The sequence below is a fragment of the Chlamydotis macqueenii genome, chromosome 8, assembly GCF_036417535.1.
Source record: "Chlamydotis macqueenii isolate bChlMac1 chromosome 8, bChlMac1.mat, whole genome shotgun sequence".
In the NCBI taxonomy this organism is placed as follows: Eukaryota; Metazoa; Chordata; class Aves; order Otidiformes; family Otididae; genus Chlamydotis; species Chlamydotis macqueenii.
This window is the reverse complement of record NC_141563.1, coordinates 15,548,101-15,575,254: the sequence shown is the minus strand read 5'-3', so window position 1 is coordinate 15,575,254 and position 27,154 is coordinate 15,548,101. Positions and strand designations below refer to the sequence as shown.

General features: G+C 53.1%; 1 protein-coding gene across 2 annotated transcripts; it reads right to left on the bottom strand.

Annotated features, from left to right (window-relative positions):
* Nucleotides 1-1,197: 1,197 nt before the first annotated feature.
* TMEM121 (transmembrane protein 121) lies at nucleotides 1,198-26,091 on the bottom strand. Of its 2 annotated transcripts, XM_086753534.1 has the most exons (3): nucleotides 26,002-26,042; nucleotides 6,223-6,303; nucleotides 1,198-3,776 (listed from the first exon to the last, which is right to left on the bottom strand). In XM_086753534.1, exon 3 carries the CDS (start codon nucleotides 3,241-3,243, stop codon nucleotides 2,305-2,307), a length of 939 nt encoding a protein of 312 aa, XP_086609660.1. In that variant the 5' UTR covers nucleotides 3,244-3,776; nucleotides 6,223-6,303; nucleotides 26,002-26,042; the 3' UTR covers nucleotides 1,198-2,304. The 2 variants fall into 2 exon arrangements, with proteins under 2 accessions (XP_086609660.1, XP_086609659.1); XM_086753533.1 differs by lacking the exon at nucleotides 6,223-6,303 and having other exon boundaries at nucleotides 26,002-26,091.
* Between the last annotated feature and the right edge of the window lie 1,063 nt (nucleotides 26,092-27,154).

The following is a 27,154-nucleotide window of genomic DNA, read 5'->3' as shown; positions in this document are numbered from 1 at the left end:
CTCTGCAGGGCAGGGCTGGATTTCGGGATTGCCCTTTGCTCGCGGACACTTGCCAACTCTCCTATCCCCTGCTTCCCAGCCTTCCTCAGGCCAGACGCCCCTCCACAAAACCTTAGCAGCAGATCAGGCTCAAGGAAATATCAAATTATTCCAGTATAAGGAATGGCTGGAGAGCTAGCTATCAGGCAGAGACGGGACAAAAATACACACCACAGTCTCCCAGAGTAACCCCTGGGTAATTAATTTTATCCCCAGGATAAAATACCACTGCAGGTGCAGCCTGATGCTGGGCGCAGCACCGCGCTTCCAGCGCCTGCAGTGCTCCTCCGCTGACTTCTGGGGAAAATACACAAAACAAAGCTCATAAATTAATTACCTACAAGAGCAGCAGAATGTTATTAGATACTTGGGAGTTAATTGTGCTGATGTTAATCGCATGTATTTTAACGGCACCAGTAGAGATGTAATATGTAATTCCATAGGTATTCCAGAATAATTTAGCAATTTAATTAATATCTGCTAATACCTCTTAAATCACCTGCCCTCTTCCTCTCATCTTCTCCGAGGGAAAGGAGGAAGAAACTTTTTCAGTTGGCTAAATCTATTGCAAACTCACTTTTGTTGGCAAAGATATCATTTCATTTCTCAGCAGATAGAGAACGCGTGCCCTAAAGTCATCCCTGGGGGCTAGAGTGGCCAGGCAGGGCTGTGGCTGCCTGGACTTAAATTTGGAAAGCTGAATCAGGGCTGAAATGTTTTGGATCATGATGGGCTGAAAAGATGGAGCCTAAAACGATTTGTGGATTTAGGTCAAATACAGTAAGCATAGTCAGGAGAAAACGTGGAAGAGAAATGCAAACAGCATCAGGCATTTTATTCCCATCTCCTCGAAATGTTTGGTTTAGAAAAAAAGCAAAAACATCCTCTTTCAGCATGTCTGAGATGCAGCTTTTTTGCTCATCTCCCTTTTGCCTTCCCCCAGGTGCATTTTTCCATCATTTCAGCTGGAAAAATTATTCATTTGCTTTCTGTGCCCACCGCTCAATGAGTGCGGGGCACAGCACCTCTGGATGGCACTTGAGGGTCCGGAGGAGCTGGGTACAGGAGGGGACAAGTGATTTGGGCTGCAGGGGAGCCACTCCCCCAGCTGCCACCCTCCCTCCCCGCATTGTCAGAAAAGAGACCACCAGAAGCCACTGCTCTCATGGGGCTTTTATTTTCCATCTGGCCCTCACCTTCCGCCCTGCTGCCCGCGGCCGGACGAGCCCCTTGCCAGCGCAAACGCTGGCAGAGGAGACCTGTGCCCATCCCTGAGCCCAGCTGTCTGCCCAGGGCAGCACATCCTTACCGGCTCTTTTTCAGGGTTTGAGGTTTTTTTTTAATAATATTTTATTTAAAAAATATAGTAGCTGTGGAAAGCAGCCCTCTTTATAAACGCTTGATGCCGGAGTGAAATGCGTCGTCGCCATCCTTATTACTAAGCCCTCCTGGGTGCCCATGCCTGCCTGCAGCGGCAGGGAGAGAGACAGAGACTCCCCTAAAAATAGAAATATTGTGCTGAGTTGTTTGGAGTGAACGAAACAGGTAAAACATCAGCATTAGATTAGCTTTAGCTCATCAAATATTGCTCCCAGCAGAGTCAGCGTAGTGTGCTGATTGGAGGGACAGTCCCCCTCGTCCCGAGTTGGGGGAGCCATGCTGGCCCCCAGCCCTGCTCCCCGCCGCGGGGCTTGCTGCTCTTGCCCACCACCAACTGCAAGGACACGGGCCCCTGATGCAGCCCGGGAGCCCCCGGGAGCCGTTATAAATAGGAAACTGTAAACACAACCATTGGAGATAAGAGACATCTACAATCACAGGATTTACTGGTTCAAACTTCCCACACCCCGCCCCCCCACCCATACACCCACACCCCTGTCCCCACTCCATAAAAAGGTCTTCTGTAACAAAATCTTCGTTCCAGGCTTGGAGTAAAGGTGAGGTGCTCGAGGAGTAAAAAGGGACATTGCAACCATAGTGGTCTTTACTCAAGAGGGGAGAGGGTGGCGAGAGGGAAAGTTAGCAGGTTCAGGTCCTTCACAAGTTCATTTGGTTTGTCTGGAGCACTCCTAGGGTTATACCTGAGATGAAGACATCTAGAGGACACTCCATAGCTCAATTAAAACACGGTTGGTGTTTTGTGCCTAGAAGAGCCCTCGCTGCCGGAATTTGCCTGTCACACTCACCCCACACAGCGAGAGAGCAGCATCCCTCCTCCGCTCGGCATGGGGCTATCGGAACCAATGCTCAGCCGGGGGTGAGCCCTCATGTGTCAAGGATCTCACTGGTGGGTGATGGCTCATGGGGGATCCCCTGTGTGCTGTGGATGGTCTGGTTGTGGGAGAGGGAGTTCTGCTGGAGCTCCAGGGCGATGGCATTCTGGGGGAACTCCTTCACCTGCCGCTTGTACTCCAGGAAGGTGCACGCCTTGGTGGCAATCGCAATGATGTTCTTGCCAATAAAGATAGTGGAGACCCTGCTGTCCTGGAACAAGACCATGTTGACAGCCCGGATGAAGATGGTGACGATGTTAATAGTGACCAGGCTGAGGACAGGGTAGAGCATCATTTTTTGCGGGGCAATATGCTCCCCTTGCATGCTGATCTCACTGAGGGACACGCAAGGCAGGATCAGGAGGAGAATGTAGCAGTAGAAGAACATGAGCCCCTCCGCCCAGATGGGCAGGCCAGTCCTGTGTGGCTCCCAAAGGTTGGCCTGGATGTCCAAAATATCCAGCAGGTCGAGGGCCACCCAGAAGAGGCGCCCCCGCAAGTCCTCCTTCTTCCGAAAGGTCCGTATGTACTCCATGCTGTCCAAGGCCACCAGCACGAGGTAGAGCCCTGGCACGCAGATAGAGAGGAGCAGGGTCAGGGCTTTCCTGGCCACTGTCTCCAGGTTCTTCTTGTCTGCTTTGTAATTCTGAAAGATGAAGTACAGCTTGATCTCCAGCACGAAGATGTAGAGGAACCACAGGATCATGGCATAGCCCCTCTTGGCTGTCTTCACCTCCGCCCCCACCCACACCGCCACGTAGCGCAGCACGATGAGGAAGCAGATGTCCCCCACCAGCACGATGATGCAGACGCCGATCTTGCGGGGCCCCTGGTTCTGCTCCACCAGGTAGGCGTCCATGAAGGCCATGCTGGTCATGATGACAATGGTGGTCAGACAGACATGGCGCTTGTCGGGCGGCGGCAGCACCATGGTGAGATGAGCGGCCCTCCTTCCGCGCCAGCACTAGGGGAGCGGCAGGGCGCACAGGGACATCCACAGCAAGCCCAGGGACCAAGGGCTGCTCCGTCCCCCAGCCCCAGGAAGAGGTCCCGGAGGAGGAGCAGCTCAACCAGCTGCCCCAGCAGACCCTGTCCCCAGCTTCTTTGTCCTTCACTGGCTTGTGCCCTGCAAGCACCGTGGCTCTGCTCCCAGCCTTGGGCTGGCCGAGCAGCCAGGGCTCACAGAGGTGCAGGGCCTCCTTGAGGGACGTCCCTCCTCCGTGGCAGGTCCCCCACCATTGCCAGGCTCTCCAGTGATCCTATGGCACCTCCGGGCTACAAGCCCCAAATCCCTGTACGGATCTCTGGAAATGCGGTAGGGCAGCAGGCAGGGCAGGAAAGGGAGCTCTCGTCTTCCCAGCAAGACCCACACTCCTCTGGGGTCCCGCCGTGTCCTCACAGGGAACCACCTTCACACCTATCCCCGTGGGGCTGTGCCAGTGCAGTACACGCATCCCTTCATCCCTGGAAAAGAGAGCAGAGAACGAGTGTAAGGGTCCTTCCATGGGACAGCAAGGATGACAGCCCCCCTCAGCTCCCACAGCACTGCGGCATGAGCCGGGCTCCCATCAGATACCTTTGTGGCAGGGGACGGGCATAGTAAAGCTGTCCCCAAGGTGGCAGGAAGTCCCAGCAGCTTTCTGGATGGGCTCAGCTGCTCGTTAGGCTGAGCCTAGACCTGCATTTGGAAGCCTGTGAAGGTGCTGATCTGAACCCTGCACGCACAGGCGGTTTGGCTGCCCATCCCTTGGGGCCAGGGGATATCCCAGCTTGAAGGAGGGGGACTAGGATGTGAGGAGAGCCCCGGAGAGGTGTCTGAGGGACTCAGTGGCTCCCATCTTTTTGGGAGGGAGGCAGGGGTGGAGGCTGGAGGGAAGAAGTCAAGCCTAAGGAACTGTACGCCATTAATAAACCTTCCCTGCTTCGCACCAAGGAAGTGTATCGCAGCTGCTTGTGTTTATGGGACCTCATTTAAAAAAAAAAGCTGGATTCTCCCCTGTTTCAGTGAGAGAAAAAGAAAGAAAAAGTGGGAAGCCAGTTGAATCCGAGCCAGCCCCAATGTGTGCCCGAGTAGGTGGACACCAGGGATACATGTACCTGCACCCTGGGTCCCAAAGGATGTGGCAGGCAAGGACATGGTGCTCAGCAAACCTCAGCAGCTTGTGCACACCTTAAAAATCTTTTCTCAGGCAAAAATCGCTCAGAAAGAAAGCAAAAAGCCCTAGGGGCTTCATGAGTACCCCTAAATGGCGCTTCCCAGGTAAGGCACTCACCGCAGCCCCGCTCCCATCAGCGCATAGCTGCCGTTTGGCGCTTCGATTTGTTCTTTCGTGAGGTTTCGGATAAAAATATACAGTCATTGCTATAACTGCTTTTAAACCCATGCCAAGTTTTACAGGGGATTTATAGCCAAGGATGGATAATTCCAGATAAATTAGGTCTTTCAGGAGGGAACGGCAGTTTTTTTTCTTTCCCCCATAAGTATTTATGCCTTCAAAAGACAGCGATTATTTAAAGGGCAGTGGGTGCATCGCTACACAGCAGCAAATAAGTCTTCCACCACCTGTGGCCACCCATCACCAGTGCCCTCCTGCATCCCCTCTCGCCTCTGCTCACTGCCCATGCCCAGCATGGCACGGGCACTGCACCCCAGAGCCTCACGGGCGCAGCGAGCCACCAGCATCCCCATCTCACAGGGAGCAAGCGGCCGCGGGCAAGCCCAGAGGGCTTGCGGAGCCAGTGTCAAAACACGACCTCATTAATTCCAGCAGGCACTTCCCCAACCCTGGCTCTACCTGGCAAATTAGTTAAAATTATTTAAGTTATTTTAATTCTGTCTATAAATAAAGGGGGAGTGAGCAAGGCAAAAGCACACAACGCGCTTCCCAGGTAGTTAGGATGCCGCATTGCTTAAAGCTTCATTTGCACTTTAATTGCTTTGATTTATTCCCGCTTTCCTGAGCATAAATCCAAAAGCTCCCCTTCCATTAGCCCTTCAGCCCTCTGAAGAGCTGCTGCTCCACACAGCCCTTTCCCCAGACGGTGGTGCCTGTCCCGCCATGCCCTGCATCATGGGCACGACAAGTTGATGGGCACGGTTGCCCTTTGTAGGGACCAAAATTTATCCCCGGCAGAACCCCTTGGGCCTCTTGGCCTCAGTCAGGGCTGGGAAGCAACTACTGATCGCTTTTGGTGACCCACTGAATTATTTGCGAGCTCTGAGCCCTCCGTGAAGATGGGGTTGACAAGGTGTCTTAGTTCAGCCCCAGTCAGGACCAGACTATGCAGTCTCTCTCTCGCTCCCCCCACCCTCCAAGAGAATAGGGGGAGAATTGGTAAACAAAAGAAAACCAGGAAAAAAAAAAACAAACACATGGGTTGAGATTGAACAAAAAGCAAATTTAACAGTAATGACAGAAGAAAACAAAACAGTGATAGAATACAAATACATAGAATAGTATTAGATAGAATAGATAGAATACAAGTATAATGGCTTACAACAAATCTCCACAGCCAGTTTCTCCCAAGTAGCAGGAGACTCCCTTCAGCACCCTCCTCACTTATATACTGAGCATGATGTCAGATGGGATGGAATAGCCCTTTGGCTAATTTGGGTAAATTAACCCCAGCTGTTAGCTAATTAGTTAACTATCCCAGCCATAGGGGCTACCAGCTTCAGTTCTCCACCCAGCTCAGGTGAATATTAACTCTATCCTAGCCAGAACCAGGACACAAGGGAGGGCAAATTCTCCCCTGGTTGAGAAACGGTAAGTTGTGTCGTCCCCATGCTGTTGCATTTTCCTGCCTCGTCAAGCCAAAAATCGGCGCAGCAGGTGTCCCGTTCAGCCGGGATTTCACCTGCCCTCCCAGGGCAGTCCCTGGGGACAGATAGAGGGGGAGATGCTCGTACCCCAGGGAATGGAGAAGGCTGCTCCCGCGCAGTGGCTGCGCCCTGCCTCCTCTCAGGCAGTACCGACATCTCAAGAGCATCCTGTGAAGGAAATGAGATTGAGCAAGATTTTTTTCCGGACCCTGCCCACTAATTGTGTCTGAAGGAGGAAACAGCCCACTTGCTAATGATTACAGATAATTTACCATGTAGGCACATGGAGAAACAGGGAAAGAGCTGCAAACTGTTCTCAGAACCTGCCCAAAATAAACAACGCAGTAAGGCTGGCAAACATGACCAGCTCCTGCTTGTGCCAGTGAGTGCATCCACTGCGCTCCCGTGCTGCGGACACCCCCAGTTCATCCCCCTTTCCCAAAAAGAAACCTAAGCAGAAAGTATCAGACCTCTTGCCTGAGTAGGAAAAAAACAAAACCACCCTCTCCATCCTGTCATTTTGGTGACGGGGTGAGGAACTGCCACTTGCCCAAAGCAGAGCCCTGCGCGGGATGGATGGCTTTTTGTATTTCGCAGCCCTGTCCCCCGCAGCTGTCCCGGCCAAGGCTCTCCCACCGATGCAGGCAGCTGGAGCCGCTGGGAACATCTCCTCATTCACAAACACGCAGAGTTTGATGATATTTGACAGATGTGTCAAGAAAAAAAGGCTTTTCAGATATTTCGGGTGTTTAAACATAGTGTTTAGAGAAGGTAAATGATTCATTTTGACTTGTACATAAAATGTTAAATTGTAATACTATGTTTTGACACCACCAAAACAATTTACCATTTTCCCAGCAAAACGTGCTGTTTCTGTAGAGGAACTGCTTGGCGTTTCCAAGTTGGGTGGATTTTCAAGATTTCATTCTGATCTGGACCAAACCCAAGATTTAAAAGTGTCAAAATCCCCTGCGGTTTGTTGGTTTGGCACGTTGGTCTTCCTGGGCTGCCTCCCTCGTAGGGACCTGCTCCTCCTCTGCCAAAGTCCACCAGCATCCTCCCCGTGCCCCAGTTGGCATTTGACCTAACTATATTATTTTGTTTGTTTGTTTTCCAGGCTGTTTCTCCACTTTCTTGAGACGCTTTTGGATTTTAAGTGTTTCCTTCAGCAGGCTCCCAGCCCACCCCACCACGTGCCGTCAGTAGATTTAACGTGCATCCTCAATTTGCATTTGCACAGGTCACCTTAACTAAAATACAGCAATAAACCACCAACTTTGACCTCTGCTGGTGCCTTCCTGGATAGACAGGCCTAATCCAACTGCTCACCAAGTTTCACCTGCAAGCGAAGCCCAGAACTTTGATTTTTCTCCATGCTACGAACAGACATAAATGCAAACATCACTGAACATCACTGCCTGCTGGAAATCCCCAGAGATGGAGGATGGAAAAGCTCCCTACTCTTGCTCATCTTTGTCCTCGCTCTTCTGGGTGCTGGCAGGGAGGGGCAAATTCTCCTGCAAGCGCTGCTCCCATCACCCTTGTCCAACGATGCAGCCGAGTGCTCTCAGTGCCGTTCCCACATCCTCAGGCACCCATGAGCCCCTCACCTCCTCAAGGAGTCAGCTAATTAACAGGAGATGGAAGCTGGTGCGCCAGGCTATTAAATAGAAGAGTACTGGGAGTCTCCTGATGCTCCAAGCGCGCTTGCGGAAGGGAAGGGGCTGCTGGGGCAGACCTCCTGGAATGCCCCAGGGAAGGTGGCATCTGGGATCTGCAGGCATCTCCTACCTGCGTTTAGGCAGGGATGAAGGGATGAGAGGCTGGCTTGCAGGCTTCTCTTCTCCTAGAACCTCTGGTTCCTCTGACCCAGGGGCCAGACTGGATGTTGGACCAAAAGCTGAGGGACCTATCCTCCTATCTCCTCCCTCACCCATGCAGCACAAGGAAGGGTTGTGGGCAGCAAACAGCTGATGCACATAAACCAGGGTGATTTTGAAAGGGAAGGGCTGGAGGGAGAGAGGGGTCTGACCCTCAAACCACAAACCTGGAGACCCCCCACTACTTGATGCTGAAGGTACTGAGCACTTTCTGCGCTCAACGGTGCTGCGCCAGCTCCCAGAGGAAGCTCTGTGCTAGGGTGGAAGGATGTCTGCCATCAGTCTGGCCATTGATTAAGAGTGATTGTTCCGGTCTTAATTAAGAGAAGGCAGCTGCTGGCTGCTCTGGTGGAATGGAGAAGCAGAGCCTGGTGACGGTGATAAAAGGCGAGTGCATCCGCTGGCTCCGGCTGAGCCTGGCAGAGCTGCCATCTCCTCAGCCACAGGCCCAGGCCGCACACTATGCCACCTCCAAACCTCAAATGGCAGAGACCAGGGGGTCCAGTTAACCCCCAGGGTGATTCTGCTGCTGTCTGTCCTCCCAAACCCCCTTGAGATGGCATCTCCTCAGAGGAGACCTTCCCATGCCAGAGCCTCTCCTGAGACATTTCTCTGCCTCTGGTTTCCAGCCACCTTCTGCCAGCCATCTAAGAAAATCTATCTTGCTGGTGTCTAATTCAATTCCAGCATCCAGAAACCAGACTTCTTCTACCCCTCGCAAGCCTGACCAGCTACGCCCTTGGCACACCAGCCAGGCCAAGGGCCTGCTGCAGTCTGCAGTTCCCTGTGGTCGGAGCTTGCCCTCCCAATCAATAGTCTTTATAGATTCTCCGTGGGTCACACCTCACTGAATTATTCAGACGCTTGGGCACCACGGTCAGAAGCAGCTGGCAATTTCTAGACTGATATCTGGACATGAGATGGCCCTTGTATTTCACACCTCACATTCATACCCTCGTGCAGCGCTCACCAATCTGTTCAGATTTAGCTGGTCATTTGTGTGAGCTGTGGGTTTTTCCAGGCTTTCTTTGCTGACAAAAATTATTTCCCTCCTGCAAAAAAACCTCTTCATTAAAAAAAAAAAAGTTGTCAATCCCTGTTGAGGATCCGTGCTTGGAAGGAGCCAGATGTCGCGCTGGCCCATGGAGCCCCATCCCCGGCAGTGGGAAAGCTGCCAGGCCCCAGGTGAGGAGGGGTCTTGGCACACAGGCTGCATGGGAAATCATGCGATGCCGCGGCTTCCCCATCCGTCAGCGCGAGCAGGCATCCTCTCCCCCAGGAGGATGTGACAGTTTGCCATGCTGGAGCTCATTGCCAAGCAGATAAAATATTTACAGCCGCTTTCTCTTGCTTCTTGTTTCAAGCCGCAGTGACTTATTTGTTATAAATTTACATGCACGTTTAAAGACATCTTTACATTCTTTCCAAGTACAAAAGGTTTATTTCTCCACGTAGCATTTTGCCAGTCAGACTCAGCCACCCCATCTACTCTGTGTCTACATTTGTCCCCAGCTTCGCTGCTCATTTTCCTCTTGGTAATGATTATCATTATACTAAAGAAAAATGGGTCATTTAGAGTGGTTTCTCCCCAGATGAAAGGCTGTGGGATACAGGATATCATTAAAATTCTAAACCTGACTTCCAACCTCAAAAGCAGGCTCTTGCTATTCGGGTAACTCTGCAGAGGGAGGGGAAAGGGAGCACGATGAATGCGCTTTAGCCACAAAACGACCGGCTGAGTCCTCACCGCTCGCGTCCGCTGACATCTGCGCTGGCATGAAACATTGCGGGGCTGAGGCCGTCGCTTGCCCCGCGGTGGAGGGCAGAGGCTGCTGGGTCAGGTCCCTCGCAGAAGGGGAGGCTGGCAGCCTTGTGCTTGGACCGTCACCAAGAGTACCTGCTGGTGTTTTCTGCTCCCCAGTCTCCAGCATGCTGCTGCCCCAGAGTCTCATTTCTATCCCCTGGTATCCCCAGGAAGGGCTTCATGGGAAATGCTTTCCTTGGAAAGTCTAGGCAGGCCTAAAATTGTGGCGTACAGAGCTGTAAGGCAAAGCTCATCTGTTTTGCAGCTTAGCCAGCTGCTGAAAGATGCTATTTAGGAGTGGGGAACTGCTAACTGCTTTCCCCTCCTGTGTGAAATGGGAGGGACAAGGGATGTTCAGAGGATGAGAGATGCCGACTGACCCAAAATGGCTAATTTAGAGGCATCTTTTAAGAAGGGAGACTTGCCCCAAACTGTCAACTTTTGAAGTAATTTCTTTCTAACTGTGCTCAGAACGGACTCATTTCTCATTCTGTTTTTTCACATTTTAAATCAAAAAGCTCTCTTGCTGCTGATCACAGGCAGGCAAATGCACGGCAGCCAACACTGCGTCTCGCACGCGGGATGCGGGAGCAAGCGCACCAGCCCATTGCAGTGACTGCACTAAGCAGCTCCACACCACAACGTCGACTTCCATGGTGCCATTTAATTATTTCCACTTGGGTTTTTGAGCAAAATAAAAAACTGCAAAGAACGGTTGGTTAGGAGTCAACCTGAGATGATTTGTCCATCCCCAAAAATATATCCTTTCACTCTGAGGTTATTTTACCCTGTCTCCTCCTCTCCCCTCCCCTCTGCTGCTAACTTTAGATTGACTAAAAAGCAGCAAACTGTTTGGACTTTTCAGGTACAGTAAAGAAGATGAACACCACATTGTGTGGTTTGCTAGAAAACATAGTTCCAGGGGAAGAGGATTCAAACCTCACTCACAAGTAATGCCAGACAAAGGAAAAACCAATAAAACCTCTTTCTGTCCGCCAGTGGCCACAGAGCCATCACAGACCGTTCCCTCTTCTCCCCTGGCGAGGGAAGATCATCCCTGGGGAAGTGGCAATAAAGTGTGGAACAGATCAGAAACTTCCCAGTTTTTCAGAGAAAACATGAAATGGGGTAAATGCCTCTTTCTGGCGGGTATTCCTCCTTGAATTTTCAACTGTAAGAGGCACAGGAAAATTGGTGTTTGTAGAGCAACACACAGGCATCCCTCCTGTACAAAAGGGGCGATGACCCCTGTGCATTATGACAACGCTTCCCTGTATTTACATATTGGCACGCAAACAAAGCATCTCCTGCTCCCAGCAGTTAATTCCTGCGTAATGGGCTAGCTAACCTCTGCCACAGCAGCACCACGCAGCCCGCGCCTTGTAGCAACTGTCCGCGGGAATGTCCCTGCATCCCCTGCAGCCACTGCTCTCTGGGCACAGGCAATACTGGACCGAAAACTGGACCTCAAACAAGCATGTCCCTGTAGGACACAGGGTGGTGGGTGGTGGTGGGACCCTTCCATCACCTTGTGCTGTGTCCTAGAGAAGCCCTGACCCCCTCGCTTCCCGATGAGTGCATGGCTTGAGCTTTTCATCACTTAGCTCGGCTTTCTGCTGACTCGGCGGCAGCCTCCTGCCAAAGGAGGGACTGGGCTGCTCTTGGCTGGCCCCGCAGCACTCGTGCTCCCTTCCCCGGGGACAGCCGAGAGCTCCATCCCGCTCAGATGCTCTCCCTGATGAGCACTGCCCCAGGGCAAGGACATTGCCCAAGAGGAGCTCTTGGCCAACAGCGATGTATCCCTGCTCCTATGAGATGCTCTTTAGGCTGTTTCCCTCCAGCATTTCCCTTCAGCTCAATTTTGGGGGGTTTCTCCCCACTTTAGGAGCCATTCCCTACTCATCGCCCTAGTCCCATGGGACGTGTGGGGGCCGGTGGCTGGCCACCCTGCCCGCACTGATCAGGCCGATCTCTTTGCACTGTGCTCCAAAATAGCTCAAGTGCGCTTGTGGGAGAGACCGCAGCGAGCCGGCTTTTCTTTCTTAGCTGAAACATGTCACGGGACTCTGCAGCAAGAAAGAGCATTGCTCCTTTTGGGCAGCGCTTAGCAGGTGAAGTCCCCCGGAAAGTCTCCTTTTTTTTTGGTACAAATGCTACATATCAGGAATATGGAAAAGATGCATGAAGTCTAACCTGAGCAAGGCCACGACACCTTCCCTTCCCCTACTGCACTGGAAATAGTAGAAAACAGATTTTTAAATTTTTTTTTCCATTATCTACTTGGAAAATCATCCAGTTGGGGGGAAAAAAACCAAGCAAGCAAACAAACCCCAAACTAACCAATCCCTGCTTGGGTCATGTTTGGACGCGAGCCATGAACCTGAGCCTTGCGCTCCATCCCCAATGTACCCGGGAATCAGCTCACTGCCTGAGAGCACCCAGCAGCCGGCGGGGTTTTGCTGGCAGCTGCTGCCTTTGGCTCTCTCTACCCCTGCATACTAATTTGAAGGAAAATGGGATGGGTAATTTAATCCCATCCCGCTAGAAGCGAAGCAACGCACAAGCCTGCTCATCCTCTCCTCCAAGTTTAGCCCGGCAGCGTATTAAAGAGCTGCCGCTGGATCCTCGCCAGCCCCTACTTAGCTAAACTACCTGACTCTGCAAAAGAGCAGAAAATTCTCCATTCTGTGTCATTTCTGATCCTTGGGAGAACAACCCACCTCCATCGGGAAACTTGACCCCCTGAGGGCCTGCAGGAAGCCAGTGTAATTTGGGAAAATGGATGGAGCAACGAAGGCTTTCTTGTGACATTGGGCACATTTCCCGCGGACAAACGGCTGCCTGGAGCTCAGCGCTCCCTCCGTCCCTCCGCTGCACAGTAACGAACAAATCCATCCCTGCTCACTTACAAATAGTTTGCAAAAGGAGGGAGGGTGACTCCCCGCACCGAAACGCAGTACAGAGGAGCCATGCACTTCAGCAGCGCGAGGCCGTAGTGTATATGGTGTTTGGCCTCCTTAGCAGAAGTGCTTTATTATCATTAAATGCTGAATATTTCTGGATGATAAAAGCAATTAAGTGTAAAAGAAAAAGGTAATGATCCATTCCATATTGCATCCAAAAGAGATGAAAATCCCTCATAAAATTATCACCCTAGCACGGAATTGGACCTAAATATCTTTATAATGTAAGAGAGAGAACTTTGCTTACAGTCAGAACATTCATAAGGCATTCAATTAGCCACCAGAGGGTTTCTTCGTATTCCCCAATTCTCCGTGAGCACGGAGGCAATTACAGGAGGTTCTAACTTTTTTAATTAAAGACAAAAGACAGGAGAATTTGGATAAAACCTCTTCCCAGGTTCACCTCAGACTGTACGCGCAGAGGAAATTTCATGCGGCTCACGCTTAATTGACTGCACAATTTAGCTCAGAGCCAGAGCAAGACTCTTCCTGCGTGTTTGCCGGAAGATCCTTCAGCGTGGGAAGCGGACTGGTACATAATGTATGGCTCCATCAGCGGGTCCTGAGGATGTTCCCGTGGGGGGCTGGGGCAGGGTGCTGATCCTCGTCCATCTTCTGCTCCCCGCTCGGCGCCCACCACCCTGCAACACTCCCGAGCCTTCTGTAGTGCTGCCAGGAAACTCCATTTTCTTTGAATAAGCAGAGACCAGCAGGTCATTTAATCTCCTCTACCTGCTCCACTCCTCCAATGGAGGTGGGACCATACTTTCCCAAGGCATCAGCATCTCTCCCTGCCTCTCTGGCTCTGGCAGACCCTTCCCTTCCACCAGGAGGGCAGCAGCCCAGCACAGCCCCTTCCCCACCACTTCTGGGGATCTGTGCACCCCCTACATGTTTGCACGGGCGTTTGCTTCTTCGGAGCCACTCTGCACCCTGATGTGACCTCATACAAGCACCAGCAGCCGGTCCCAAGCATTTGAGTCACAGCATCATGGAATCTTTAAGGTTGGAAGAGACCTCCAAGATCATCAGGTCCAACCATCAACCTAACACCAACACATCCACTAAACCATGTCCCAGAGGGCCATATCTACACGTTCTTTGAACACCTCCAGGGATGGTGACTCCACCACTTCACTGGGGAGCCTGTTCCAGTGCCTGACCACTCTTTCAGTAAAGAAGTGTTTCCTAATATCCAATCTGAACCTCCCTTGGCACAACTTGAGGCCGTTTCCTCTTGTCCTGTTACAAGTTATTTGGGAGAAGAGACCAAAACTTGCCTCCCTACATTCTCCTTTCAGGTCGTTGTAGAGAGCAATGAGGCCTCCCCTCAGCTTCCTCTTCTCCAGACTAAAAAACCCCAGTTCCCTCAGCCGCTCCTCATAAGACTTGTGCTCCAGACCCCTCACCAGCTTCATTGCCCTTCTCTGAATGTGCTCCAGCAACTCAACGTCCTTCTTGTGCTGAGGGGCCCGAACCCGCACACAGTATTCAGGGTGTGGCCTCCCCAGTGCCGAGTATAGGGGCACGATCACTGCCCTACTGCTGCTGGCATGGGGTTGTTGTGACCGAAGTGCAGGACCTGGCACTTGACCTTGTTGAACCTCACAGAGTTCACCTCAGCCCATTGATCCAGCTTGTCCAGATCCCGCTGCAGAGCCTTCCTACCCTCAAGCAGATCAACACTCCCGCCCAGTTTGGTGTCATCTGCAAGCTCACTGAGGGAGCACTCAATCCTCTCATCCACATGGTTGATAACGATATTAAACAGAACCGGCCCCAGCACCGAGCCCTGGGAGCACCACTTGTGACCGGCCACCAACTGGATTTATCTCTGTTCACCACAACTCTCTGGGCTCAGCCATCCAGACAGTTTTTAACCCATCGCAGGGTACACCTGTCCAAGCCATGGGCCGCCAGCTTCTCTAGGAGAATGCTATGAGAGATGGTATCCAAGGCTTTGCTAAGCTTTTTTTTTGTGTGTCCCACGACAGATTTTTTTTCGATGAGTGCCTTCAGGATCACAGCAATACTCTAAAAAGGAATCTGAAGCCATGCCTTTCGCTTTGCGTTCTGGCTCCTGAGCCTGCAAGCCGCACTTGGTTCGCGTGCAGAGCCTTTCTTCTCCAGCCACCAGTGCCAGACGCTTCACGCTGGCTCGCGGTGCAAGCCAAAAACCTCCCGCAGCCATGCGAGAGCCTGCTGCCTTCCCGGATGGAGAGCATGGCAAAGCTTTTAACACAACCATACTGGCCCCCAACCTCCCCAACGCTTGCACAGGGTCCCGAGGGACTTAGGCAGGCAGAAGCATCACAGGGAGGGGATGTGTGAGCCCCAGCACGGTTTCGGTCCGTGGGGTGACCCTCCCCAGAGCTGGCTGGCAGGGAATGCGACGTGAGTCACTGCTGGTCAGGGAGGAAGAAGGAGGGCTTCTCCCAACCCCATCCCACCACTGCACATCCAAACTCTGCCGATAAAACTGGCCCTGTTGGAGGAGGCTGGGCTGTGCATCGGAAAAAGCGTGGAGGGGAAGGAAACACCACTGAAAGGTGAAGTGGAAGTTAACATAGCTGCGTAAATGAACTCAGACAGTCAGCACAGGGAGCATAATGCTGAAAAGTACTTTTTTTTTTTTTTCCTGAAACGAAAAGTGCTCTGCTGTGTTTTCCAGTGCACTTGAAAACCCGAGCACGTCCTGACTCCCTCAGGGCATTCCCTCCAAACCTTTGGCATTCCCCAAACGGCATCAGGCAAAGGGCAGGCAAACCATTTAATCCCACGCCGCAGCGCATTTCGACGCTGCTGCTTTGCCAGAGCTGAGATCGCTGCAGCAGGCAACGGAGGCATCCCCTGCCAGCATCCCCCGGGCCCAATGCCCGCCAGCGTTAGGTCATACCCCGGGCAATGTGTTGATCCCAGCGAGGAAGAGAAGGATTGCCAGCGTGCAGAGAGACTCCGTGCCCAGAGAGCAAGCGCTGGCTCTTGGGGTGCTTGCATTCAGAAAAAAAAAAAAAAACGGGGAAAAAAAAAAGAGCATGCCTCCAAATATATATATTTTTAATATATATGTATGTCATTATGCTAAGTCACAGTGAGACAAAGTGGATCGGCCACAGTCCTGACGTTCTAAAATTAGGTTTTATGTAAAATAAGTATTTGCTTCATATAGGGCAGTCAGTATTAAGATTTATTTTCATCCGGACTTGTATTACTGCCTGATATGACTGGGTAAAGCCCAGGGCACATGCATATCGTTGCCATTCATAACGTATACATGGATTCACGACCCAGCTAGCAAGCTGGATTGCCTTGCAATCTTTTTTTCCGCCACAGAAGGCTTAATAAGCATAGAAGTCTTAGAGCAAAAAGAGACTCTGTGCATTTGCTCCGCAAGAAGAGCTCTTGAATAGAGTTGTAGGAGCTGGAGAAGGCATCGCACCAACCACCTAACATCCACCACCCACGCGGGCTCGCTTCTACCAGCAGGACCCATCACGTCCGTGGGACTAACAGAAGGCACCAGGGCAGTAAAAGTTAGTGAAGCAGTTGTATAAGCTCCAAGACAGCCTGTGACTTCCCTTTCCCCAGGAAAAAAAAAAAAAAACAAACCAAAAAACCCAGTGTGTTCATTTACTTCAACTCTTTAACCAAATGCCTTTGGCAAAGGCACTTAAGAAAGCATAAATTGAATTCTTTACAAACCTATACGTGCAAACTCCCATGCTCATGCAGGAATAGAAATATGGTTGCCATCAACAGGCAGAAATAATGATTTTAATTTTATGTCCCCTGGGGCTTTCCTGACACGGTGAGGAACGTGTCCTTGCTGTGGCGCAGGTGCAGAGCTGAGAGCAGTTACCCGACCCCACGGGTGGCTGTCATCGGGATATGGCACTGACTGCAGAAATAAAAGGTCCATCACCAACAGGAGCCAGGGAAAAAAGACAACCCATGGAGAGCAAGGAGAGGAGGCACAAGGGCCTGACCACAGATATGGGGGAATCAGGATCATTGGCACCAGCTGAGAGACCAGGTGGTTTTGGAATAAAAAGACCATAGTGAGAGTTTGCTACACGTCTACCTGGGAATCATTTTGGAGAAATGCTGCTGGGACTGACATTGTTTGTAAGATGCTGCTCTCCGGACAGAGACTGAGGTGTTGATGCTCGAAATGATTCTGCTTGGACATGGCTGGAGCAGGCTTTTCACCTGCGAATTGCAGCATTGACATGAGAGGACGCTGCTTTTGTTTGCATTTTAAGTAGAAAGAATACTATTTAAAAAAATCAGCTGTAGAAAGTAAGGTTGGTGTGAGCAACCACCACTGGCCTCAGTGAAATTAAATGGAAAGGTGTGAAAAACAGGCTGGTAAATGAGGGTTTAATCCAGAAGAGGAGAAACTGGATTAAGGGATCTCCAGCCTCCTTTGGCCTCAACTTCAGCATCACCAGGGCTGCCATGCTGTGCCACGTTTCATGGGATGCAGGTCCCACATGAAGCCTGCTCACCAGCCTGGCAAGCCCGTCCTGGGGCCAGGGGCTCCCTGCAGGACACTGTGCCCTCACCTCCCAGCTCTGCCAGAATGTGTAAGCCCTCTTTGTTTCATACACGTGGGGTTTTTTAAAACACACTTGACATTTCTTTACAACTGTCAGTGCTGACCTTCGTAGCTGCCATGGTGATGAGCACCACAGAGAAGCCTATAAATAACATGAATGTGCCACACGCTGGCCCTTGTACAGGCCTCACTCTTTTTGATTTACTTATATGCAAGATATTTTACAGGACAACCCAATTAAGCTTGACAGCCAGCTGACAATGAATTCCTGCCCAGCAACGGCCCGCAGACACTTCATATTAAACCAGACAATGTGGTGCGCAAGACCAGTTGAAGCTACTGGTGGGATTTTGCATTTGTGCTTGCCAATACCACTACAATGCTACAAGGGCAGTGCACACCTGATTGCCTACATTTTGGCTACAACTTGACCTGAGCAGGTCGCTCTGCCGTGAATGCAATTAAAAGTGTGGTCAGCCACCCTGAGCCTTACAGCTGCTATGAATTTTGTAGGAGGCCACAGTGGTACCTCAGGGGTGCCTTGGTTGTATCAGCGCTTGCTGCTGAATCCAAACCCAGGCCCTTTCCCTGCAGCCCAGCTGCTCACCCGGGCTTCCACCACATCCTTCAAGACGTGTGCGCCTCAGACAGCATCCACCATAAGTAATATCTCACTCGCCATTTTCATCTGATACCTCTGTCCTTAGAATCACACAACGGTTTGGGTTGGAAGGGACCCTTCAAGGCCATCCAGTCCAACCCCCCGGCAAGGAGCAGGGACATCTCCAACCAGATCAGGTTCCCTTCCAGCAGCAATCCCTACATTCCAGAGGGGCAAGGTAGAAATAAAACAGCAGACCCCAAGGCTTGCACAGCACATCTGTCTCAGCCCCCCATTAATTCGTAGCAATTCTGGGAAAAGCTGCTTTCACTCTTCGGACCCGCTTCCACTTTTTCAACCAAATAAATGCCCATGATGGACAACTCTTGTCCCAGAGCTGCTTGAGCCAGATGTCCTTCCCAGCTTGATGGCATCTTTCTTACTCTCTCCCTGCACGTTCCCATCCCACCAAGCCGGGGGGGGAGCATTCCCGGCAGAGAGAGCTGAAAAATGAGGGTATTCACTGTGGAAATAACCAAGGTCGCTTTCGGTGATGCCCTCCGGGTAGGACAGTGCCTGGATCCTCCACCATCTCTCTGGAGAGGCAGGGGAAGGCAGCCCCCGTAGCACATCAGGAAACATACAGACTCCTTACACATAAATGCAACAGCATTTTTTCAGCTCTTTTCGGCTGGATTTCAGGCCCAAATATCTGTTTTCAAATTTTTTTATCTTGAATGATTTAACAGTATTGAGGAAGGCAGGTGCCTTATAAAATCACATTCAGCCTCTTGAAAACCCAATTTTCCAGCAATTTTTCAAAGGGAGAAAGTTTTGACTGGCTGCGGTTTGATGTTGAGCTGACACCTGAACCCGGGCGGCTGGAAGGTTAATGAAGAGCAGCGAGTCCCAATAATGTGACCTAAACTACCTGAGCTCTGTGATTATTTGATTTCAGGTTTATAAATTGCCCCCAAATTCACATGAAGGCTGCCAGTCCTCCCCTCTCCTTCAGCCTTTTCTCCTGTGATGTCTGCTGCATTTCCACCTACTCTTTCTTCCCTCTTCCCCGGATGGTTTTATTTTGCCTTTGCCAAGGAAATTGAGTGCAGCACGGCTTTGCAAAGTGCTTTGGCAACTAAAAACTTCCAGGGATGGGGCATCCACCACCTCTCTGGGCAATCTGTGCCAGTGTTCCACCACCCTCAGCATAAAAAAATTTTCCTAATATTTAATCTGAATCTACCTCCCTGAATCTGAATTACGAGGTGATTAAGCCCCACCATGACCTCCACCCCAAGCACTGAAAACCAGAGGTCCTGCTCACTGAAATGTTAAGATCCATCAGAGGAATCCAAATGAGAGCAAACCAGAAGCTGGATATTTTGCAAAGGGATTAAAAGGCGGCTTTGGAATAGGAGCCAATGCTCCACAGGTAAATTAATTACGCGGAGGCTGCCTGGGAAAAGAATGCATAGCAGCAATACAAGCTTCATTTCTGTGTTTCATGCCAGCAGATTGGGAAGCGTGGGCAGGCAGCCTGCGCGGGGCAAGGGGAGGTGTTGGTCGGCAGAACCCCCATGCAGCAGGTTCTCCTGGAAACGCAGAAAAGCGGGGAAGCTGTTGTCAGCTGGGACCTTGCTCGCAGAGGTGAACTTGCAGCCCGGAGCAGGGATGCAGATGCTTGGATGCAGAACTTGCCCAGCCATAGCCACCTTTAATAATAAAGCTTCTCTTGAAGCTGCAGGGAATAGAAAAGCCACCCAAGGGCAGCAGTAGCTGGCAGCCTGAGCGGTCTGCTGATCGCTGAGGACAACCGGGGATCTGCAATTCGTTTACCTTCTTGCTCAGTCTCGTGCGCGCAGGAAAGGTTAGGGCAGGCTCACATGCTGCGTGGCTGGCAAACTGCACAGGGGACGAAAAAGTTCAGCTTGAGCTGGGAAAAAGCAGCCCCTCCCGGCCCTGAGACCGTGGAATGTTTGGAGAGAGCGTGTTTCCGAGGCGCTCATCTGTTCACTCCCTCCAGCCTCCCAGCCTGAGGAAAAACCACTTGGCCGCTCTGTGGGCACAGGGAGCTAGAGCCACTTCCAGACACTCCCTCTGGGAGAAGGGAAAGGTGTGAGGGGCTCATGGGAAGGGACAAATATTTCCTTGGGCAGCCGGAGCATCAAGCCCGTGCTCCAAGCAGGCTCTCTGTGGATGCTCCGCGCAGCTGGGCTCTCAGGTGGGTTTGTCTGCAGAGCTGTCACCGTCCGAGCCCCTGCTTTGCAGACAGATTTTTTATATTCCGTGCTGATTTCCCCAGGGTCTTCATTTGGGCTCATCATCCCCACAGGGATCAATAGGACTTCAGCTGCCGTCCTAGCATCTGCAGCCAGCTTTGCAGTGTGGTCTGCTGGATAAGGCAGGGGCTGGGAGCCAGCAGCGCTGAAAGCCAGCCCAGCTCCTGCCAGGAGCCTCCACCAAGGACTTGACCGAGCCGATTGGTGTCTCTGGAGACACCCAAGGCATGTCCCATTTGGGCGTTAGCACTGGCCACCTCACCTCTGCCTAACGCCTTCCCACCCCAGCTCTTCCCTTAGCAGATGGCTGACTTGTGAAGCTCAAAGCTGAAAGGCTGCAGCATCCATGGCCAGGATCAAATAAATTAAAACAGCCGGCGTTGTCATAGGTGAGGTGGCTGGAGACATGTCCCCTGCTTCAGCTCTACACTGGGAGAAGCCTGGCTGCAGAGCCTTTCTGATCTCCCTGAGCGCCTCTGGCCCTTGCCAAACTCTTCTTCCTAAAAACCCTCTGGAATTACAGGTCCAACAGCAGACTGTAACAGGCACACCAGAGGCCAGCAGCCATCTAAGACGATGTGCCAAGCCTGATCAGCAGCAGCAAAAGGGCTGCTGAGATAACTGTGTAACGATGCCATCCCAGCCCCTCCGATCTGCAGGAGCCAGACCCGCAGGAAAATTAAACACGCCCGTCCCGCAGCCGCCAAGCAGAGCCCCCTGCTCAACAGCGCCGCTGGGCCTGACCCACCAGCACATTTCCCTGCTACGTGCTCCTTCAGCTGTAATAAAGCTCCAGGGGAAAAATCACGGCTGCAGTTTGCCAGGTGTCTTTGCACGCAGCGATGGGTTCTGCATCTAGTTATTAACCTCTCGCCAAAGCTCGGCATTATCTCATATGGGAGTAATATTAGGTTAAACAGCTATTGATAACTTATCTCCCATTATCAGCAGCTTCATTCAAGGCCAATATTTACTCACATCATTGCTGTATTCCCAATGGCATCCTTTATGGAGTCAAATGAGAGGAGCTTTTAATAGTTCTTAGGCACTTTGCAGCTCCATATCACCCAAGCCCATCCTCAGCTTGAATACGTGATACAAGAAAACTCCCGGGGCGGGGGACACAAAGCCTGGACACAGCACGTGATCTGGGGAGGAAACCTAATTTGGAGGAGGAAACCTCACTTGGGGAGCATCTCTCCTTTGCTCTCTCCTCTTGGCTTTTTGTGCTCTGGCTGCAGACACTGTCAAGAGCGTGCCGGTGCTTCGTTTCATGGTATTTTTCCAGGGAGTCCACCCTCTTCTTTATTACTGTTGCTGATGCTACAACAGCATTGCAAAGCCGTAGGCAGAGGCTGAGACCCCGCTGTGCTGGATGCAGTAGAAGCAGAGATCAGAGAAAAGAATTTGCATCCAAAAAAAAAAAAAGAGATCCCTGAAGTCTAACTTCTCCCACCGCTTACATTGTAAGCATGTCCCCTGCCTCAGTACCTGGCCGCGGTGAGTTTATAGCCTTCACTATTGTTACATCAATCATAAGGAATCTCCCAGTTCCTTGGAAATACAGCAACAAGCTCTCCAGGGCAGGTTTCAGCAATTTTATTCCCAGGTAATAGCCCTCTCCCTCATTTATAGCTATGTCTAGACACCGAGCGAGCAAGGTGCTGTAAACACTAGATGTAAAAACCCTGCCAACCTTCCTAATTCCTGCATTTCATACCCCAACCGCGCGCTGCCCGCGCGGGTACGAAGTCTGCACTCACGCACCTTCCCATGCCATGGTGTGTGTTTAACGCACCCGTTGCTACAGTGACGCCAGCCCGGGGACACCTGGTACAGAGGGAGCCTCTCCACCTCTTTTAGGACTCCTCGGGGCACTTGACATAATGAAGGCCTCTGAGGCAGACCGAGGAGGGCAAGAGCGGCTGGGGAGGTTAGATGCAGAAGCCTGGGGACAAGCCAACATCACCGAGACTGGCCATGTCACGGGGACGGAGAATTCAATCACGACCCGACAGGAGATGACGGTGATGCTGCCTGGGACCAAGGATGCAAGGGAAGGGATCTTGCAGTGCCGGGCCAGCTCAGGACCACACATCCTCAAGGAAGCATCGCCCAAGTGTGGCAATCTTCAACCTTTGGCCTTGGGGTCTTGCCAGACACACCGCCAGTGACGGATCTGGCAAGCGGAGGAAGCCGAGGCAGCCAGGGCGCGATGGCGTCCAAGCCGGTGACCTGCCTGGGGTGACTCCGCTGCCAGCACCGGCGGTGACTTCATCTCACGATGCTAGTTGTTGTCAATGATCTTCCAGCTCTTGCGTGTACTCATGCACCGCGCAGCACTTTGGAGCCTTCAAGATGAAAGGTACTTTCACCAGCACTTCAGTGGCTTGTTTCCTATTATAGGCCTGGTTTTGACACTCCCCCACCCTCTTATCTAACTTTCTCTACAAAGCTTTTTTTCATCTTTCTTCTGTGGTCCCTAGCCAGAGCCGGGAGGGGGGGGGGGGGAGAAAGAAAGAAAACCAAAAAACATATTTATTTCCTTTTTGGAAAGCAGATTAATCAGACAGAGTGGTCTGGGGATAGGAGACTTTCACAAAGGTGAGTTTAACAGAGAAGGCTGCGTGATTTTCCATAAACTCCTCTCTTCAAAATGGCTCGGTGCTTGAGGAAAAAGGGCCTTTGTTTTTCGCTTTTAAGGAACCGAGTGGACGTTTTAATTAAGTTGGATAGGAATTTTCAGAGTTACTTGATGTGAAAATATGAGCCTATAAGCGCCGCCTTTGATGCCTGAGTTATGTTTTAAACACTTGATGAGTCCTGCGGAGCTGTTAATCCTTTTAGCATAGCTAATAGCTATTGCTGGAGTGCTGATGAAATCCTGTTTTGTTTGTGCCTCGGCTAAGCTGGAGGCAAGCAGAGCTGTTCGCAGATCCCAGCCCCAGCAGCCCCTCGCAGCACTGGGGACCCCTAGGGACCTCCTGGCAGGGGGTTGATAGGAGGGAAGCCACAGGGATCTCCTGGAACATCTAAACGGGGTGATGCTGGACCGCTCCCAGCGCTTGCCGGCAGGAGCGTGTCCCAGCGGCATCCCGGAGTTGTGCTGGGAGAGGTCAGAGGAACACCTGAGCCCATCTCCGTCCCGTGTGGGTCACCCCCAACCCTGTCCCGCATGGGCTGCCCACGTGTGGTGGGAGCTCAGGAATGGATGCTCCGCACACATCGCAGTCCATGTGTGAAATCCTTGAACGAAGAGCTTTCCTTCTCAAATATTTCGAGTTCACCCCTCTCCAGATCCAGAGAGCCACCCCTCGCCCTGTGGAAAGGCTTGCCTCTGCTCCGTCGCTCTGGATTTGCTTGAGGGACAGGTAGGGAGGAATGGACTTTGGGGAAATGCAAATACCTTCCACAAAGGATGCTGCAGGGAGAGATGAAAGCCAACTCCATTTGCATTAGTTCCGTAACTCTGGATATTTTCCCTCTCCTGTTTAGACCAGAGTTCACATACACACACATTTTTGCCACTCAGCTCCTCTGTTGCCAGCTGCTCCTCCCAGAAGTTTGGAAGAAATCCCCATTGACGGAGCAAGCTACTTTTCAGGGCACCGGTAGCTGGGGTTCAGCAGAGCCCTGCCATGGCTCTGGGGGCCAGTGCGAACTCACTCCATCCCCCCGCCATGCACAAAGGGGCACACTCCCAGCCTGTGCCAACCAGCAATATAGTCCCCTTAGCCAAATAAAAACCAGCAAGGCCATGAGCTCTGCCACAGCACATGGGCTGTGCTTTTCCGTGGTCCACAGCAAAGCACCAGTGGCAACCTATCAATTTGTGAAAGCAGAAAAACAGGCACAGGAACACACTCGCTCTCAGGATCTACACGCTAAATAACCGAATAAGCAGGGCTGCCTCCCAGGTCAGTATGCGCCCGTACACGATGCCCCCAGGGGACATCCCACCACCGCCGCCGTTGCCTTTCCACAGCGAGGCAGTAGAGGAGCTCGGGCCCAGCTCCTCCGCTGGTTTTCCTTTTGCAGATTTCCTCGGAGCGCCTACAGCCCACAGCAGCGTGCGTGGAGCCGGATGGGGACACGGGGACACGGTGTTGGGGACAGGGAGCTCTGACCATGACGCTGTGCCAAGCCACGCGCGCTTCCTCCCCTCACCGCTCCGAAACCCTTCTCCAGCATCCGTGCGGCATTTTCTATTTATTTCCCTTATTATTTTTTAAAGGGAGCAGGGGGATGCCTCTCTGGCAGCAGCCCCGGCTCTGCTGTGTCCACGGGAGTTTAAGAACAGTTACACACAGACAGTTTTTGAAGCCACGGACGTAAACGGGGTGGGGCTGGAGACCCTAGTGTCTTAACCTGAGGAGATTTTCTGTAAAACTGGCTTAAACAGGCAGCCAAACATCTGTTTTCATTCTGATGGCAAAAGCTTTGCATTGGGAACCAGAGAAAAACCCATTTTATATTCAGCCCAGTCGGTTGCAGCAAAAGCCGTAGAGAGCCCTAAAATTGCAGAATCCGTCCTTATTTCATCTCACCTCGGTGATGCTCAGGAGAAGGGGATTTCTGGAGGGGGATTTTACACGCGGTGATGAGACTCTGGCACTCACGCTCATTCATGAAGATGAGCCCCGGGCACCCTCTGCACCCACGGGCAAGCGGGGGTGGGGGGAGAGGGCAAGCACAGCTGCGGGGCAGGCATCAGATCGTTGAGCTACCCAGGACCCACGGGGGCTCGGCAGGCTCAGGAGGGGATGGTAGCTGGAGTGGGCATTACGGTGGGCATTGGTGAAGGCAGCTCACAGCCAAAGAGGGGACCCTATTCCTGGCAAAAAAACACCACGGGACACCCCAACCCCTCACGCCAGCTGCGCTGCTGCCCGCTGAGAATTATGACAGCGGCGTAGCCAGAGCGAGGACCCTGGATCTGGAGAACCCCCGAGCCGGAGGACGCCGAGCCGGAGGACCCCTGCTCCAGCTCAGAAGCATCAGACCGGGCTCCCCCGTTGACACGCCGGGCTGAGCACGACTCCCGCGTGGATCCATACCCCTCGGCCACGGGAGTCACAGCCCAGCCGCACAGGAAAAAGATGGGGGGGGGGGGGGCTGCAAACGGGGATCTTCGCAGGAGTAAAATCCACACCCATCAGCGCCAGTGAGGCAGGACCCACGTCCACCCATGCACGCCAGGTCTGCGGGTGGGCAGCGCTCGTGGTCGCGGGGTAGGAGAGGGGAAGGTCCCGCTCTCCCACGGGCCGTGCCACCTCTCCCACGCTGGCTTTCTGAGGTCGACCAGAGGGGACGAGCGCCGAGAAGTGGGAGCATCTCCACCTGCAAAGGCGAGCATCCCCGCTGCCGGGAGGGCTGCAGGGGGGGGGTCCACGTTCCCCGGGGGGGACGACAGAGCCGGTTTTTGTATCCTCCCGCCGAGGCCTAGCCGGAGAGCATCCCGACATCAGGCCGGCCACCCGCCATGGGAGGCACCCGGCATCCCGGGGAGGGCTCTGGCCATGCCCTGCGGGGACACCCCCGTCCCACGGGTCCCAGCGCGGGGCTTAGCGCGCCATTCCCACAACCAACTTTGGTCCAAAAGCAACAGAGCCCAGCTCTGCTCTCTCCCCGCCGACCCTCCTTTTGAGGGCGGGGGGATACGATGGCTGCCCCCCCCCACCCCCCCACGCCCGAGCGGGACGCCGGCCCACGCCGCTCCGACCCCGGGGGAGTCTCGGGGATGCGGGGGGATGCTCGGAGCCGCTGCCGCTGCCTTACCTGAGGGGGCCGCTCCGGAGGCTGCAATCCGCGCCGTAAATCCGAGTGCCGGCTGCGGTGCCGGGCGGGTGGGTGGGTGAGTGGGTGCTCCCCCCCCAGCCTAAGCCCCCCTCCCTCCCCACCCTCCCCCCCACCCCCGGCCCGCCGCCGCTCAGCCCCGCGGCGCGCTCCCCCCGCGCCGCCCCGCCTCGCCCCCCACCGCCCCGCCTCGCCGCATCGCCCGCCGCTGCCGTCGGGGGCTGCGGGTCGCTCTTTCCCCCCCTCCACGCCCCGCACCGCCGCCCCGCACCGCCGCCGCCGCTGCTCCGCCGCCCGCGGGAGGCGCGATGGGGGCGGGCGGCGGGGCGGGGCGGCGGGGACGGGGGAAGGAGGGGATGGGGGAGGTGTCCCCATCGCCCCCTCCGCCCCGCACTGCCCCCTACACCGCGAAGCCCGGTCCCCCGGGATCGTGTCCCTGTGTCGCTAGGGGCTGGGGCCGGTCCAGACCTCGGGACCCCCCTCCCCATCCCTGGGACCTAAGAGTCCAAAACCCCTTGCTCCTCAGCATCAATTTTCCAGTCCTCCTGAGACACCTTCCCACCTCTCTCCCAGCCCAGCCATGGTACGGTGCTTCTCTGGCAGCCATTGCTTCGACACCAAAGGCTGTGAGGACCCCCTGCCTTGGGTGGGCTTTGCACGCAGGTGACAGGGATGGGACCTGATGCCACTGGGAATCTCTTCCCTCCACAGACCTTGGCTTTCGAAGTGGGGTGAGGCCCATCCCGGACACCCAGCCTCAGTCCGAGGATTTCCCGGAGTGCAGAGCCAGCCATCCAGGAGAAACAGCTACTTCATCGGTTGTCTTCCTCACTGCAGCCACCCTGCACTGAAAGGCGAAGGGCAGGGGGATGCCAGCCTGCAGCCCTGCTCGTACCCCTCCTCCCCGCAGGCTTGCTCTGCGAAGAGGGACCCCTTGCCCCCTCAGTCTTGGCAAGAGGATCCTTGGCAAAGGATCGAACACACAGCTTGATCCGCTAACCAGGTCAATCAAAGCTGCAAGAGATGCTTTTCCCCCGGAGCGCTTTGCTGCTCCTACGCCTGTTCCTGCATCGTTGCTGGAAAAGCAGCTTTAATTTCCAGCCATATTAACGAGCGACACTGTAGATCGCTGTGA